The sequence below is a fragment of the Colletotrichum chrysophilum genome (assembly GCF_026319265.1).
Source record: "Colletotrichum chrysophilum strain AFK26 chromosome Unknown scaffold_82, whole genome shotgun sequence".
Lineage (NCBI taxonomy): Eukaryota > Fungi > Ascomycota > Sordariomycetes > Glomerellales > Glomerellaceae > Colletotrichum > Colletotrichum chrysophilum.
Window position 1 is genome coordinate 57287 of NW_026517369.1, and position 15774 is coordinate 73060.

The 15774-nt window shown below is 54.9% G+C and overlaps 4 protein-coding genes across 4 annotated transcripts; all 4 read right to left on the reverse strand.

Moving 5' to 3' along the window:
• Positions 1-2037: 2037 nt before the first annotated feature.
• On the reverse strand, positions 2038-3360 carry COL26b_008942 (uncharacterized protein; the record flags this gene model as incomplete). Its single annotated transcript, XM_053181687.1, has 1 exon — positions 2038-3360. One exon carries the CDS (start codon positions 3358-3360, stop codon positions 2038-2040), a length of 1323 nt encoding a protein of 440 aa, XP_053034335.1.
• Positions 3361-4417: 1057 nt separating this feature from the next.
• COL26b_008943 (uncharacterized protein) lies at positions 4418-4945 on the reverse strand (the record flags this gene model as incomplete). Its single annotated transcript, XM_053181688.1, has 1 exon — positions 4418-4945. The coding sequence occupies one exon, from the start codon at positions 4943-4945 to the stop codon at positions 4418-4420; it is 528 nt and encodes a 175-aa protein (XP_053034336.1).
• Positions 4946-7251: 2306 nt separating this feature from the next.
• Positions 7252-8871, reverse strand: COL26b_008944 (uncharacterized protein; the record flags this gene model as incomplete). Its single annotated transcript, XM_053181689.1, has 2 exons — positions 7252-8626; positions 8771-8871. 2 exons carry the CDS (start codon positions 8869-8871, stop codon positions 7252-7254), a joined length of 1476 nt encoding a protein of 491 aa, XP_053034337.1.
• A 4586-nt stretch (positions 8872-13457) lies between these two features.
• Positions 13458-14447, reverse strand: COL26b_008945 (uncharacterized protein; the record flags this gene model as incomplete). Its single annotated transcript, XM_053181690.1, has 1 exon — positions 13458-14447. The coding sequence occupies one exon, from the start codon at positions 14445-14447 to the stop codon at positions 13458-13460; it is 990 nt and encodes a 329-aa protein (XP_053034338.1).
• Positions 14448-15774: the final 1327 nt, after the last annotated feature.

Here is a 15774-nt window from a genome sequence, read left to right on the forward strand (position 1 = left end):
CATTCTTTCTCCGGAGGGAAAAAAGAGGACGGGAGTACGGCGGTAATTGACGCTGGTCTTTCTGGCCACACAAAAGAGGGAACTTGTTCGTCTGATGTTCTTGTGGTGTTGCATTGCAGCTCCAGGGCGTGAGGAGAAGATAGGCTAAGCTTTTTTTTTCCCCTCTGCTGTCGTGGAGAAGTCTCTGGACGTAAGGGGTGAACTATGCTTTGTTGGAGATGGTGTGCTGGTTGACGGCCGCTACACTACGGGATGGGACGGCGGGTGCGGGGTGAGGATTGGAAAAAGATGAAGGTTCGGGTCTAGACCGAACGGGCGGGGAATGGATGGAGGGGTTGGTTTGTGTGTTGTCGTGTGCGTGTTACGGTCACGGCGCCGTGGGGGATGGGGTACGGCGCGGCGATCGGCGGTGGGGCGGCGGGATGGATGGACCGGGATCACGGCGCGGGAGTGCGAGTTGGGGATTCTTGGGGGGAGGCGGACGACGTCGATGATATAGAACAGCGAGAAGTCGTTGGTCGTAGTAGTTTGGATGAAGCTGTATCAAGAATCGTGTCTTCACACCGCTGGCCATTAGTGTGCTCGCAAGTGTCTGCTTGATCGATGAGAAACCGTGAGTGGCATATCTTGGTCCTGTATTTGTATTTTGTCAGTGGGCGCGTGGAGGGGCTGGGTGCGTACGAGCCGTCGTATCAAGAGCGAGACCAGCGACATCAATCCGTACGCAGCGAGCGCTTCATCCCGTCGGCAATTGAGCGTGGACAACAGTCTCGCATCGAAGCAATTGAGGAGTGATGGCGGTCAGGTTCAAGAACCCGATCCTTCGGCTCTGGACCTTAGAGCATGACCAGCACGCTTCGCGAGTATCCTATGCAGGTCTGGTACTATCTTTATTATACAGAGTGTCACCACGACTTGAGCGGAAAGGAAACGTCATTCAGTGATTGTTGGCTTAATCAGATCCATTAGATTTTGCAGTGCGCACGATGTTATATAATAAAGTAGTGGATCTGAGAGACTAACTCAGATGAAGAGAATTATGCAGCAAAGGCGGGCTCAAATACAAGAGTAGTTGACCTGAGTAGAATGTCTAGATTCACTTAAGTTCCTAAGTCGCTATTTACTACGAAATTTCCAGCTCTGAGTAGGCACCTCAGCAGCCGGGCTCTACAGTGTGATCTGCCACTCACTAGAAAGTTTATAGGTCCTAGAGACGCAGCTCAAATCAACTAAAGCGTGGCTTGAGGCGCGATTCGCAGCTGATTTCTCGTCGTCTGCCACCTATTTTTTCCCAGCATCTCCGTCCTATGCCCGCCCGTCGTGCCCGCCCCGTCTTGCATCTTCTCTACCTACCCAGCTAAAGCGTGACAGCAATACTTGGAAGATTTTGTCTTCTACTCATAATGGATAGAGCCCACATACCCACTAGAACTTCTCTTCGTAATTTTGTTCGGCGGCGTGCGGCAGAGCGGCAGCTCGCCAAGTATCTATGGTCGGTAAACAGGCCACGGATGGCAGTCAAGTCACGGATGGAAGCCGGGTCGCTGTTGGGTCAAGTTTTACTTTGATTAGCTACCTGCCCACCTATCCTCCACTGGCAGTTTGTGCCGTCCTTCATTGAATACGCCACCAAGCGTGCTTTCGCGATCCCGTTGTGGGAATATCTCCTTAGCATGCCACTAGCATTGTGTGCCATTCTGCCTTCAATACGCCACATCAAGCGTGCTTTCGCTATGCCGTTGTCGGGACGTCTTTCTAGTATGACAGCCGTCCCGGCGCTAGGTGCCAAATCTGACTGAATCCAAAGGCCGCATGCTCTGCGGCAGTTGGCATGGGCGCAAGTGGCTCTGAAGCCCTGTTGTCGTTATTTAGCGGATTCTCTGATATATTCGGGCCGTTTATATGCAGGTGATCCAATATCAAGGGCCCGGCCTCGTACTCAGGAACGAGTGTCCCACAAACGTCCCAACTCCGCTAATTCTCGTGTCCGTCGAGACATTTCCTCATCCTTATGGCGGAGCAACTCTTTGAGTTCCGCTATCGAGCTGGTCTGCTCAGCCAAAAGCTCGTCTTTTGAACCAATACCTCGTTCTTTCGAGCCAAAAGCTCATCCTTTTGAGCCAAAAGTTCGTCCTTTTCACTCAGCTGCTGTTGGGAAAACTCCTCGTTCTCAGTCAGCTGCTGTTGAAGCGTGGCGATTTGTTCGTCTCTTTGATGTAGAGTGTTTTCTACCTCCTCTAAGTTGACGTTGGGCCCACCTGTCGCATCGGGCTGCTCTTGTTCGGTCTGCTGCTGGTCGCCCAAACGCTTGTTGCGATTCTTGGTCTTTGCCTTGTGGCGGCGAACGGCGATGAGGGCTCGCTCAATGTACGTGGTGAGCGCTGATGGGCCCAGAGGCGGGTTGTCTGTAGAAGAGTTGTACATGTGCTCCTTGATGAGCTCTGTTGGCAGGAAGGAGGGTATCCCCATGTACGCCGTTCCATCCAATGCTTTTTGGACGGACTCCAGATCATACCGAGAAATGGTGTAAACGTTGACGGGGCCATTCTTATCGGTAGTGTCCACGCGGGCCTCGACTTCGACAACTTCCTCCAGGGCCGTCAGAAAGAGCGAAAAGATTGATGGCGTGCGCTGCTGCTTGAGCCGCTTTCGCACCTGTTTATGCAGGTTGTAAATAGGCAGATTCTGGCCCTTGGTTTCCTTAATGACCTCCTCAAAGATCTTGAAGAATGGGTTCTCGTTTGGCCGAACAAGCTTCCATGAGCGCAGATCGCGGTTCCTCAGTATTGAAGTGTATTGCAGCGCGATGGCGAGGAGTCTGGGATCTCTCCCCCACAGAGGGTGCGGGATGAGATGGTACAGGGTCAAGCTGAATTTCGGAGCCCATTTGTCCCGGATCTTGCCAATGTTTCCGCCGTATACGAGGTCGTATCTTTCGGATATGAGCTCGAACGGCGTGATACCGAAGAATCTGAGTGACTGTCGGAATGCCTTGCCAATGTCGGCATCCTTGTACCCGATGAGATCTAACCGATACGGGTCTGCCTGCCAGCTGCTTTGGAGCGCAGTTTCATCGTCTGTCGACCAGTCTTGGTCGTACTCCGTCTCTGGTAAAGTCCGCAGCAACAGCACCTCGAGGTCTGGTTTCGGCAGCTTGCGGACGGCTTGTGCGTTGAGGGTCCCGGTGGTATGGAATACGGTGTAATCGTAATCCACCCATGCGGACTTGTCCTTGCCCTTGCAGACGTGTTCTACGTCCTCTTCGTCTGCCTTAGCTTTCGCTTTGCGAGACTTTTTGGCATTTGTAAGGTCGCCATCGTGGCTTGATGGGCGCTTTTGGTGTGATGAAGTTAGATCCATCTTAGATTGATTTGGAGGGTTGTGCGTGAGAAAGATTGCGCCGGTGTGCGGGCCAAAGGGGGAACGGAAAAAAGCGAATATTTTTCGTGGGAGATGGTAGATTCTGACGCAGTAGTAGGCAGGAATGGGAAGGCACTCCCGCTCGAAGTGGGAGGCGCCTTCCTGGCAAAGGGGCCTCACCTTAGAATCTCAAGTCCACGGCCCACACTTTCCCACGTTGCCAGGAGGTTGCCTGCCTTTCCTGTGTTAGTGAGAGCGAATGTTTTTCTTAGAGGTTACGCTACTATTGGGATATTTTCTATCTTCTCTATCGTCGCCCTTATCCTTGTCGATGTCGTCGTCGTCCTCGTCGTCCTCGTCGTCCTCAATCGGTGGATGGTAAACATCCAACATCGAGCAGACAAGATAGATAGTAAACAGAGACAGATGAGGCGGGCTATTTACTGGGCCCACGAACTGCCGCTTCTATACCCAGGCGCTGGGTGGTCCCCCTTTTTCTTTTGTCAAGTTCCGCGCCTAGTCATGACCGACTGGGAAAACTTTGCTCTGAGGACAGAAGGGGTGGGCGTGGAAATCAAGGAGCAAGGTCTGAGTGCGAGATAATCATGACTTTGGTTTACACACTTGGTCGCCTGCTTCTGACACGGTTCATGGTGGGTAGAAACGACAGCATATCGCATTTCACGTACACTTTCACTTGCGTAGTTCGTTGATGACCAGATGAGGTATTCGGATTTGGTCTACGACTGTACACCTTTCCATTTGTATCATTTGACCGCTATTGACCCCTCCGTGTCATGCATCCATCCAATCGAGCTACCTATTATGGCTGATAAAAGGTCAGGAGCTTCCTGCTGTTGTGTAACCAGAATACCTAGTAATGGAAGACATTGTTGATCTTTCGAGCCTTTATGAACTTGACATTCCCTATCCTTGGTGCCTCCAGCTTCCTGGCCTGCTTCGCATTTGAGGGCTATATTGAAACAGTAGACTTACCCTGATTATGCGTACTCAAGGAACGTTTCTTGAACTTGTCTAAGATCTTCGGCGACTGTCTCTAAAACTTCTGAAAGGAGTTAAACTTACCCATTGTGGAGCTTTCTTCGAATTTCTTGGTCTTCGCAATGGCTTCAACTCTCCCGTTCTCGTCTGCGTCGACTTTGCAATGCTCAGCTCTGTCGACCTTCTCGCTCATCTTCGTGATGGTCTGTCCGTCCAGCTTCGTTGTGAGTTTGTCGACCTTCTTGTCGATCTTGCTGTTGGACTCCGATGTCGATACGTTGTCCCAGGCGATTGTCACGGTATCCAGTACGGCGATTTCGTCGATATTCTTGGCGGTTGGTTCAATGGCTTCGGCCTTGGTGTTCGAGTATTCCCTCTCACCGATCGTTATCCGGAAGGTCCCTGACACTAGCAATACGGGTTCGAGTCTCTCGGCGACGTCATCCCTGGTGCTGTCAATTTCATCGATGATCTCTGCGGCAATTGTCTGCTCGTCTCGCAGTCTTGGACATTTCGCCAGTTGCTCATCTGCCACGGTTATTATCAGCTTGGTGTCGATATCCGCAATCACTGATGAAATCATGGCACCACACGATGGGGAAAGGGAAAAGCTCAGTTTGACGACGCAGCAAAATTATTTCATGACCTGCTGCACCAACATGAAGCAAGGGAGTGGATCCGGGAAGGACGCCCTGGTCATTCTTTATAGCTTCCAGTGAGAGCTAGCAGACACCTCAGGGTGTTGGCAGTTATGTGGACAAAGCCAAGAGGCCAGCTGCTGTTGACTTGAATTCCTTCTGATTTGACCGATGGAGAGCTCCCTCAGCATAAGCTTCATGTTGATCAAGATGGACTCAACAAGTACTGCGTGATACTACAAAACTGTACAGGAGCAAGTTTATAGATTTATATGCGTATTTAGCCCTGTCCGGGTGATCGAAAACTACTACAAATAGGCAGCTCTTCTCATCACGGTCTTCTAACAGCAAAATTGTATCAGACAACGAACCGTTCCTCCGCCGGTAAGCAAGACGGCCATGCCGCCGTTATTCACGGTACCGGGACAGACGTTGGGAACATCGGAGCCGCGTCGGCTCGGCCTGGCAGCTGCCCAAAGTATCGGAGCCCTGCGACATGGGTCAGGGCTGGATCTCGACAGCAAACGGCTTTGCGACGTCGGCCGCGTGAGATCGTCGTGTAATAAGAGCCTCAGATATTGATACATTATCAGACTCTCTGTGTTCCTGGAAAGTCGGCCACTGGATCTTAGAAGCTGCTGTAGGCAAAGATAATAGGGGCTCCTGGTCGTGAAGGTAATCAGGGGTTCCGTGCTCTTGGTTACGTCTTTGCAGCTGAGATTGAGGGACGTGCTGCTAGATACTCGTTCCTGGGTCTACTAGTCCTAGAAGGACCATCGCAAAGTACAGTCATGCTCCGAAACTCATCTGTCGTAGAGACTGTTCCCGAAAGGAGGTTTCCGAGTCATAAAAATGCTGCCCTTGAAGAGACCGTGTTGAACCTGAGTCGTCATCTCCAGACATCAGCCTTCTAAACAAGTAATCGGAAAGCGATCGGAGCCGACATGCCAGACTCGGTGCTACTACACCTCTCTCAACTGCCGTCAGGCCACTGGTCCGGGCTCAGAGGCTATATCACAGAACAGAATCGCGCGAATTGTAGTGTAGAGCTTACCCAGCCCTGTTCATGATTCACGATCCCTCCCCGTATCAGCCTCCCGTCAAGCAAACTTCCTCTTCTCAGACAACACACCAGACCCTCCCTGGCCCACGGCTGATCTTACGAAAGTCACGGCGAATTCTTCTCTCCCCCGCAAAGCCTCACCATCGGCAGTTGTGAAGCCTCCCCCGGATTTCTGCCTTTTTTCCCCCACGGGCAGAATCCGGCGCGGGAATAATGGGAAACATGTATCGCTGACTGCCAAAGGAGGGCGGGGTAGCCCGAGCCGACGGATCTGTCGCCACGATGGCACGATATCGAACAAACAAGCTCGACACGACCCGATCAGAGCCCCCAGTACGAACACAGTGGCAGAAATCCGGTGAATCTGCAACTTACCTGCTCCATCGGGCAAATATAGGCCGACTTCAGCCTCATATAGGTAGCCACACATCCCCGGACTGTGTGTCTGTAAGTTTGGAAAGGGGAACCGAAGCGAACCGGTCGTCGAGTGTCTCCCCATGCTTCGCACAATCACTAAACATTTCTGCCAGTTCCCCCTCTGAAAATCGATGACAACTCGACAGAATAACAAAAGAGCAAAGCCAGCAAACGCTGATTCCGAAATACGTGATTTGATTGCACTGCCCCCCTGTGCTCGGGATACCAAGACGATAATTGGCTCCTTGGTTGGTTCGCATCTCCCCCTCCCCACCAACCCGTCCTGAGTTCATCGTCCCAAGCGTTTTTGTCTTTTCTCACGTCCCGCTATGCTGTCAATGTGGCGGGGCCTCGAGGTCAGACGAGAAGGCAGAGGAGAAGATTGGGAAATTGTCAGCCAAATCGGACGATCCCGAACTGGCCATGCAGAAAAGCCCGAAAGTGCGAAAGAAACGAAGAAATCCCATGTTGAGTGCGAATCAGCCAACGTTCTTGTAACTTTGCCATTTTCCGTCTCCGTTCTCCACCGTAGCAGGGCGTAACATCAAGTCAGATTCCCATCGTAAGTTCGTGACCTCGTCTTTCCCATCACTGTTCATGTCACAGGTTCCCTATCGCATAATGGCCGTCATGTACATCATCGTCCCTATTGCTGGTCCTCTCAGTCACATCAACCTGTCGCGCTCGGAAACGCACAGACACTCGCAACATTCTCGTCATCGTCCGACAACACCAACCCACCAATTCCTCTGATGGGCGGCGCTTCTCACATCACCTCCCCGTCAGGTTTACATGCACAGCCTTCACATTGCAGTACCCCGCCAGCCCGGCCTCCCCAAGCTCGCGCCCGATGCCGCTCTGCTTCACGCCCCCAAAGGGCACGCGGAAGTCCGAGTCGTTGCTGCTGTTGATCCACACCATGCCCGCCTCGACGTCCCGCGCGATACGGTGCGCCCGCGCCAGATCCTTCGTGAAGACCGCCGCGCCAAGTCCGTATGTCGTATCGTTTGCCATCTTCAACGCCTCCTCCTCGCTGCCGAACTTGACTACCGCGGCACACGGTCCAAAGATCTCCTCCTGATAGACCGTCATCGAGGTCTTGACGTCGGTGAAGACCGTCGGCTGGACGAAGAACCCCTTGCCCGATGCCTGCGGCGCTGGCTTTCCTCCCATGGCGACCGTGGCGCCTTCGTCTCTCGCCGCCTGGACGTATCCCAGTATTCTCTCGTACTGCGCCCTTGTAATCTGCGGGCCCTGGAAAGTAGCTTCATCAAAGGGATCCCCGACAACAGAGATGTTACGCACAGTTGACGTAAACTTATCGATGAACGCCTCGTAGATGGCTTCGTGCACGAGAATGCGTGATGTGGCGGTGCAGACTTGCCCCTGATTGCTCATGATCCCCTCGTGGGACCAGCGAGCGGCTTGGTCGAGGTCAGCATCCTCAAAGACGAGTAACGGGGACTTGCCGCCCGTCTCAAGGGTGACGTTCTTCAAGCCGCCAGCAGCAAGCTTCATAATCTCTCTGCCTGTAGCAGTACTTCCTGTGAAAGCGACCTTGTCAACGCCGGGATGGCCAGTTAGCGCAGCTCCAGCGTCACGCCCGTACCCGTTAATGATGTTGACCACTCCTGGCGGGAACCCCGCCTCTCGGACCAGCTGCGCGACATACAGCATCGACAAGGGCGTCTGCTCCGCCAGCTTCAGCACGACCGTGTTCCCGCAAGCGAGCGCAGGGCCCAGCTTCCAGGCCGCCATGTCGAGGGGGTAGTTCCAGGGGATAATCTGCCCGCAGACCCCCAACGGCTCCTTGATGGTGTAAGCCAGCTTATCCGGGCCGACGTCCATCGTCTGGCCGTGGAGCTTGTCGGCCCAGCCTGCGTAGTATCTCAGCACCTCGGAAAAGTGCGGGACATCGACATCGCGACAGACAGAGTACGGCTTCCCGTTGTCGAGCGTCTCGATGGTGGCCAGGGTCTCCAGGTTCGCATCAACCAAGTCGGCGAGCTTCATCATCATGTAGCCGCGCTCCGTCCCCGAAATGCGTTTCCACGAGGGATGAACGAAAGCAGCCCTCGCCGCTGAGACAGCCTTGTCGACATCCTCGGCCGAGGCAGCGTACACCTTGCAGATCTCTTCCTCGTTGCTGCGCCGGCATGATCAGCACGGAAACCTCGGACACGCGGGTGGTCTCAGTCTCGCACGACTCACCAAGGATTGACGGTGCTCAGCAGGCTCCCGCCGGCACTCTCGACGAACTCATTCCCGATGAAAAGGCCTGTAGGTTGACTCCAGGACCGCCCGTTCGGAGCCGAAATGTCCGCCGCCGACGGTGTGCTCGTCCGCGACGTCGAGAACGAGGCTGGGAGGGGTCGCTGGGTACACGGCCATGGTGCCGCTCCAAGCGGCCGACGCCGACGGCACGGTGCGTGGGATACCCCGGAAAAGCCAGCAGTCCTGGACAGGGCCAGACGACGGGCCAAGCCGGAAACCACGGGGCGCGTGATCGCGGACATGGTTTGCGTCGCGAGAACGAGAGGGGGAGGCAGCCTTGCAAGGGGGGCGGTAAGGCACAGCGAGGCGGCGGGATACTCAAGCCGGTGAGGTCATCCCGTGGCTGCCGACTTTTTTTGTTGTGTTATTATTGTCGTCTCTGTGAGGTATGATGGTGCAGCATGCAGCTCGAGGCTCGAGATTGGTAGGCTGCATGCGGGGAAATCTGGTGGTGCTGCCACTCGCCCAAAAGAAAAGGGGGCCGCCCAGATTCCCGAGGCCGATCGTACCTGATATCAGCCCCTCTTTTTCTTTAAGTGATGGGTCTCCACTCGCCGCGGCTCCGGGAATCTCGTTGGTCGGGTTTGGGTTCGGTGAACAGCTTGTCAGTGTGCAGTGCCGAGATGCTGCAGCGATGTGTGCTCCCGGCGGGTCAGAGAAACAGAAAAAAAAAAAAAAAAAAAAGAGATGGAAAACGCAAGGCTAATCGAAGGGGGCGTCGGAGAAGCAAGGAGGGCGTGTGTTTTCCGTTGTTCAGGCTGCCCAAAAAAGCAAGAAACAGACAGAAGAGACAGGCAGGCGACCCCCCGAACAGGACAGTTCGGAACAGGTACAAGCAGAGGGACGTGCTTCACTCTGGACGATGTACCTCTACCTCCCGCCTCCTGTCTGTCTCCATCCTGTGAACACACAGAACAAACACACACACACACACACATGGCAAAGGGGGACCCCTCGACGAGGAATAGCGAACGCGACCGGGCCCGTGATCTTGTTCTCCCTCCTTCTCGTCCGAGCCGCAGCTGCAGAAAGGGCAAACAACGACAACGAGGCATGCAAGACAGGAAAGCAAGCACACCAGGTGGCCAAGGTAAGGCAAGGCAAGGTAGGCCATTCATGTAAGCCAAGCCAAGCCGAGGCCAAGGCAGAGAATGTCTAAACATGAAGATTCTCTCCCTCTCTCCACCGTCGCTTTAGCTCCCCGAGCCGATGGACCATGCTTAATCGTTTGGCGCGCAAATCATCTGCCACGACGAGGACGGCCCGAAGACAGGATTCCACTGCAACACTTCGCTGTCGTCAAGTGCCGGAACGCCAAGCCCTGAGGCTTGAAATGCCTTATCGTCAGTGGACCTGATGTTTTCCAATTCTCTTACCTTTTTTTTTTTTTAACCTTCTCCAAAGCTGTCAAACCTCCAAACACACAACATCCCCGCCAGAAAAGAAACCGAGTCTGCCTCGCTTTCTCGCGTGCGCCGTCTCGTCACTTGTCCGTCGGTTTCGCTCATTTCAGCCTTGTCTAATCTTCTACACTCCCCCAAATCAACGTTTTCCAATCGCATTCAACCAAAAATGACTACTCACTCGGCGCCAACAGCCGATTATCATATCAAATCTTTTTCGCAATGCCGTCCTGGTCTTCTCTCTCCTTCTCTCACTGACAAGGGCCAAGAAAGTCAACCGACAGGCACGCGCGCTAACAATAGCATATAACATCCGACTCTGGAAACTCAATTAATTGCAAATCAGCACTCAAGTGCCAGCAAGCCTCCTTTTCTGTCAAACGAGGCGCCTGGTTCGTCGAACCTCGAACCTCTTTCGCTTTCGCTGGACACCCCCTCCCCTCCCCCCTGACCGGACTCTGCCTGTCTTCTCCCCGTCGAAGCGCGAACCAAAGATGGTGCAACACCAGTCAGTCCGTGGACACTGACATGACGATGGGCAGAAAAAGCTTCCAGAAGCGTGTGTTCTTGCGCGCGAATGGCGTTTGAGGAAGAAGGAAGTCTGGGAGGCACTTGGAGCTACTCAAATCAGACTAGAGGCGGGGCCCGGGCATAAAAACGACGAAAAAACACGGACAAGTTCCCCTCCAGACAAGATGAAAATGTCAACGTCGCCGGGGACGCAAGGGGGGTCGTTGGGGCTCGGAGGCGGACCGCCCGCGCCCCCTGTCGGGAAGCTCTCCCGCTCTGCCTTTCTGTCTGTTCACCCGCTAGTCCAACGAGGATGCGTGCGTCAAAGTATGAGGTGCAGCATGTAATGCGGTGCCGTACATACAGCGTACAGCCGCACCGTTTTAGGTTGTGTCGTCGCTCGGGAGTTGACTTGCCTCCCGATTTCGACAACGAGAGGCAGAAAGAAGCAGAAAACTAACCCACACACTTGACGAAGATCTCGAGGGCTGCCTCCCGAGTTAGCCAGACACACTGATCCCCTGTTGTTCTCGATACGGAGCCCAATGTTGTGCGTATGCATATCAGAACTGCACCGCAGCTGCTTAATTGCTCGGTCTAATGCCACGCACCCCTCTGTCTCTCTCTCCTCTGGATGCCTTCGCGTCCCCGCGCCTCGGCGGACATCACACTCTCACAACGGCGGCACATGTGGATGTCTTCCGGTGGATGATGGCACACCCACACACACACCGTTGACGCTGGGCAGCAGCGATGGTTGGCTCGGACGGACCTGGAGGTTGAAAGTCAACCGCCAACACTACCGCCAGCCGACGGATACCCAAGCCATCTGGAATGTGGGGGCCGCCCGAGTGCCGCGCTGTGTGGCCCCGCCGTCCGCCCCCCGTTTGCCGTTTCCCGCGTCCCCGTTTCCCGTCTCTCGTCTCCTCCCATGGCCCCCGTTCCTGTTCCTGTGCCTGTTCCTGTTCCCCAATCTTTGCCGCTTCTCTCCACAGGGACACTCCCTTCTGACATCGAAGATATCTGTCAACACACCAACCTACCAGCACCACTGACATGCACTTACATGCCTCGATGCATCCGAGAGACCCTGAATCCGGTGGAACAAATAACCCAAATCAAAAAAAGGACTGACGGGTAAACTACCTGTGCCTCTTACCACCACCACCACCACACCAGCAAATCGGTACGTACCTTTAGCTCGGCGAGGTCATTTCCTGATTGGGCATTCGACGACCCAAGCCATCATCTGCCCGCTACGCCGCGCATTTCAGCCAAAAAAGTAATGGAAGCCAGAAAGGAACATCCAACTGCAACGAGCCGAGTCAAGCCGCTCAGGCCGCTGGACGAGCAATGTATCCATCCGCAAGCCCCAATAACAGACGCATTGCAGAAATAAGAAAGAATAATCACAGAAAAAAAAGGTGAACTGACTGACCGGTTCGGCTTGGCGTCGTTTGGCTCTGTTATATCCCGCACCACACACACACACACCCCCTTTGGAAGATCAGAATCACGAATATTGTCCATGCCACTCACTCAACTCACCTTTCGGCTTCTCCATGTCTACAACATACAACGACAACAACTCCTCGCAACTCTGTCAGAAACCTCAAGGAAACATGCAAAAGGCAGTTGCGATCCCACCTCCTCCGCCCTGTCAGCTGCCCTAGGGTAAACGCTAGGAACACTTTCGGATGCTTGGGGTTTGCCTTATCTGGCTGAAGGGAAGGGGGTGTGCACGGTAGAGTACCTCACCTCAGAGGGGGGCGCGACCGACAGACCGGTCGATCAGCCAGCCCAGCGCCTCCGATGATGGATGGATGACTTGCATTGTGGCATAAGCTGACTTGCCCACACACCGGGCTGCGCTGTGCCTTCACCACAAACAACCCCCGACACGGGCATCTTCCCAGTCTCTTTCTCTCTCTTTTTGCGGTCCCTGATCGAGGTGGACTAACAACACCCCTCTCTCGCCTCACTGTTGCCTTTTCAAACCAAGCTGCCAAGTCACGATCCCCCCACGCCATTGGGTCCATCAGAAGGAGGGCTGCGCCATCGTCTTCCTCGTCATCGGTTTCCAGCAAGGCAAAAGCCGGGATTGAGGGACTTTGTCAAGTTAAACATAAAGCTGCTGTTGCTTTTTTCTAACACGCGGCTGTCTAGTACTGTTTGAACCTAGCACAGGTAATGCCAGCCCACGCCCGAGGGCATCCATCGACCCGCCGGTCTCTGTCCTCCTTTGCTCAAACAGATGTGATAAACACATAGTGTACAGATTCCACCACAATCAAATAGGTATCCGCCAGCAACGGCACAGAGCAATACAAGAGAAACAGATAGCCAATGCTTCGTCTCGGGCGCCCTGAAAGACAACTCTGAAAACACCAACTTGAACGGCCCTGGAAGGCTTTGTCCTTTTTTTTTTTTTACACATAATGCCGGGAACACATGAATAATCTTCTGGACCAAGTCCTGCTCTGTTTTTCTTTTTCTGTCCTGATCCTGATGGTGGAGATATCCCTTCTCTTTCCTCCCAAAAACGGCCAACTCCGGTAACAACCAACAAAACGTCCGCGTCGGTCGCCCAACTATGCGAGTCTTTGTGTGAAAAAGTCCCTGAACCCCAAAACAAGTGTTCCATTTTGAAGCCGCCTCTCCTATTATAAATCTGTAGCCATACGATTCGAACGGGGAAGCAGCGAAACGAAGTGGGTATAAAGTAAACGAGTGTCGAAAATGTCAAATAATCTCTGGCTCATTGAAGGCCGTATTCTGTCGTATTGGTTCTCACCGCTGGCCCTGGTCATGCGGATGGTGTCCATGGTGAGGCGGCGGGCCAGGGGGTCTGCTGGCGAACCCCGTCTCGTGGGGGACGCGGGTGTAGCTGGGGTACATCGGACCGCCGGGGGTTTGAACCATTCCCGGCTCCGTCCCGGGAGCTCCGAAGGGTCCTTCCATAGCTCGGAGAGGGGGAAGTCTCTCGCCGCCGGGGGCCGTCGAAGGTGGGCGCTGCATCATGCCGTATGCCCCAGCCTGCATCGGAGGCAAGTTGCCCGGTGGGGGGACCGGCGTGCCATACGATGGGACCGAGAACTCGGGCGTCGGCGCAGAGTCGGTCCTTCGTCGTCGTGCCGGTCTCTCCACAGACGACTCGCTTGACGCGTAGCCCTGCTGGGGGTGAGAGAGGATGGGTGCCTGCGCCATTGGGCTGGTCTCTGCCATCGAACCACCGCTCCGTGAAGACGTCGGGCTGGGTGGCCCGTTCGCCATGTCACTAAGTGGTGTGCGCAAGACCACCTCACGCAACCGGTTCCGCTCATCCCTGTAAAAGTCTCTTTCTTGAGTCAAGTCCCGCAGGCGAGACTCCAACTCCCGGTTCCTCTGCTCCAGCTTGTTCATGGTGGCGATCTGCTCTGCGTCTCTTTCCTTCTTCCGTTGTCTAAACCGTGCGGACGCGCCGGCGTTGCGTTGCCGCTTCTCGTCCGCCTGCTTCGATGCCTGGTGAACGTCGACGGGCACCACCATCCCGCTGTCCCCTCCAATCCTGAACATTATCCCGCCCTCCATCACCGCCTTTGCAGATTCTGACCGCAGGCTCTGGTACAATGCCGTTCCGCTCCCAGGGGCTGACCACACGGGGCCGGGGGGAGAGACTTGTGGCGGGTAGTTGGGCCCGGAAGGCATCATGCCTTGCTGGCCCTGGTATTCCGGTCCTCTGGGATCTCGTGCCATCGGAGGCAGCTGAGGCCTATCAGCATGTGGTAGCTGTCCAACCATTGGTTGGGACATGGATCGGGGAGGCGTCGTCATTGGTCCCATGGTCGAAGGCGGAGGGCCAAGGGATGGCGGGCCGGAGAATGGGAGACCAGGCGGCGGACGACTTGGCTCCTCCTCGTAAGGCCGTTTCGCTCGCGGCGCTGAAGGGGGTAGGAAGGGGGTTTGTTGGCCCTCGTGACCCTTGATGCTTCCCTGGCCGACACTGGCTGCTCGTGTTTCCCTGGGGCTGAGAACTTGCCTGCCCATCGTCGGAAAGGGGAAGCCGCCCTTTGGCGAGCTCTCCGAGGGAGTGTACCCAAGAGGTGTCGTGGCTGGGTGCCCGGCTGGGGTTACTGGCTGTGATCCCGGGGGACCAGGAAACGAGTATGGTCGATCCGACGTGCTGTAGTGTCTCGGGGGCATGCCGTAGGGCGAGCCCTGGGACTCGGCACTCCGAGGTTGCGAAGTCTCCCCCTGGTACCCTTCTGCGTGTGCCTCGGAGGGGTTGATCAAGCCTCTGATGCCCAACGACGAGCGTGGAGCGAACGGATCCCTAGCAACATCTTGTTGTCCTGGAAGAGAGCTTTGTTGGAAAGGGCGAGGGGGTGACTGCGATGGAGGCCGAGATGTAGGTGCAGGTCCCCTCTGTGACATCGAGACCTGGTCCCCTTCGCACTCCTGGCCTTGAGGGCCCGAACATTGACCGCCCTGACCAGTGCTTGAAGCGGAGGAGTGATCCTGATTCGGGTGGGAGGCTGGGTGTTCGGATGTGTGCCCGTTGTCGAAACCAGACTGTCGAGGCGCAGTTGACGGATCTGAGTGTGCGTAATCGCTCTCCTTAGCCTCTCGGCTTCGTTGAGGATGTTGTACAAAAGGCCGGGCAACTGCTGAGACCGCCAGTTTGTCGACTGGGGGTGGGACTAACTGGGTCGAAGCCAACAGTCCCGGGAAATTTGCTAGAAGTCGGTCGTAGAAGGAGAGAAGATGAGGAGGCTCCGGCAACGGCTGGGAGGGCCGTCGATGATGTTAGACTCTTGACCTTGGACAGTAAAAATGGGTGGCTGCAAGAGTTGTCGAAGGTTGATTGGGTGATTAGCGTAGCTAGCGTCGAAGCCGTGTGCTATCAAGATGTCGTGATAGTCCCTTGGAGATGATGGAGAGAACGTTGACGAGTTGATGAAAGTCCTTCTGCGGAGGAGGTTGATGGAGGGTAGTTAAGGATGCCCGAGGTGGCCACCAAGATGTATGTCGGGGGCTGGCGGTGCTGATGGGTCAGGATTAGATGCGGTGAAAGGTGGGATGCAGCTGAGCGGACCACTCATGACTCTAGGAACGAATCCCAGACCAT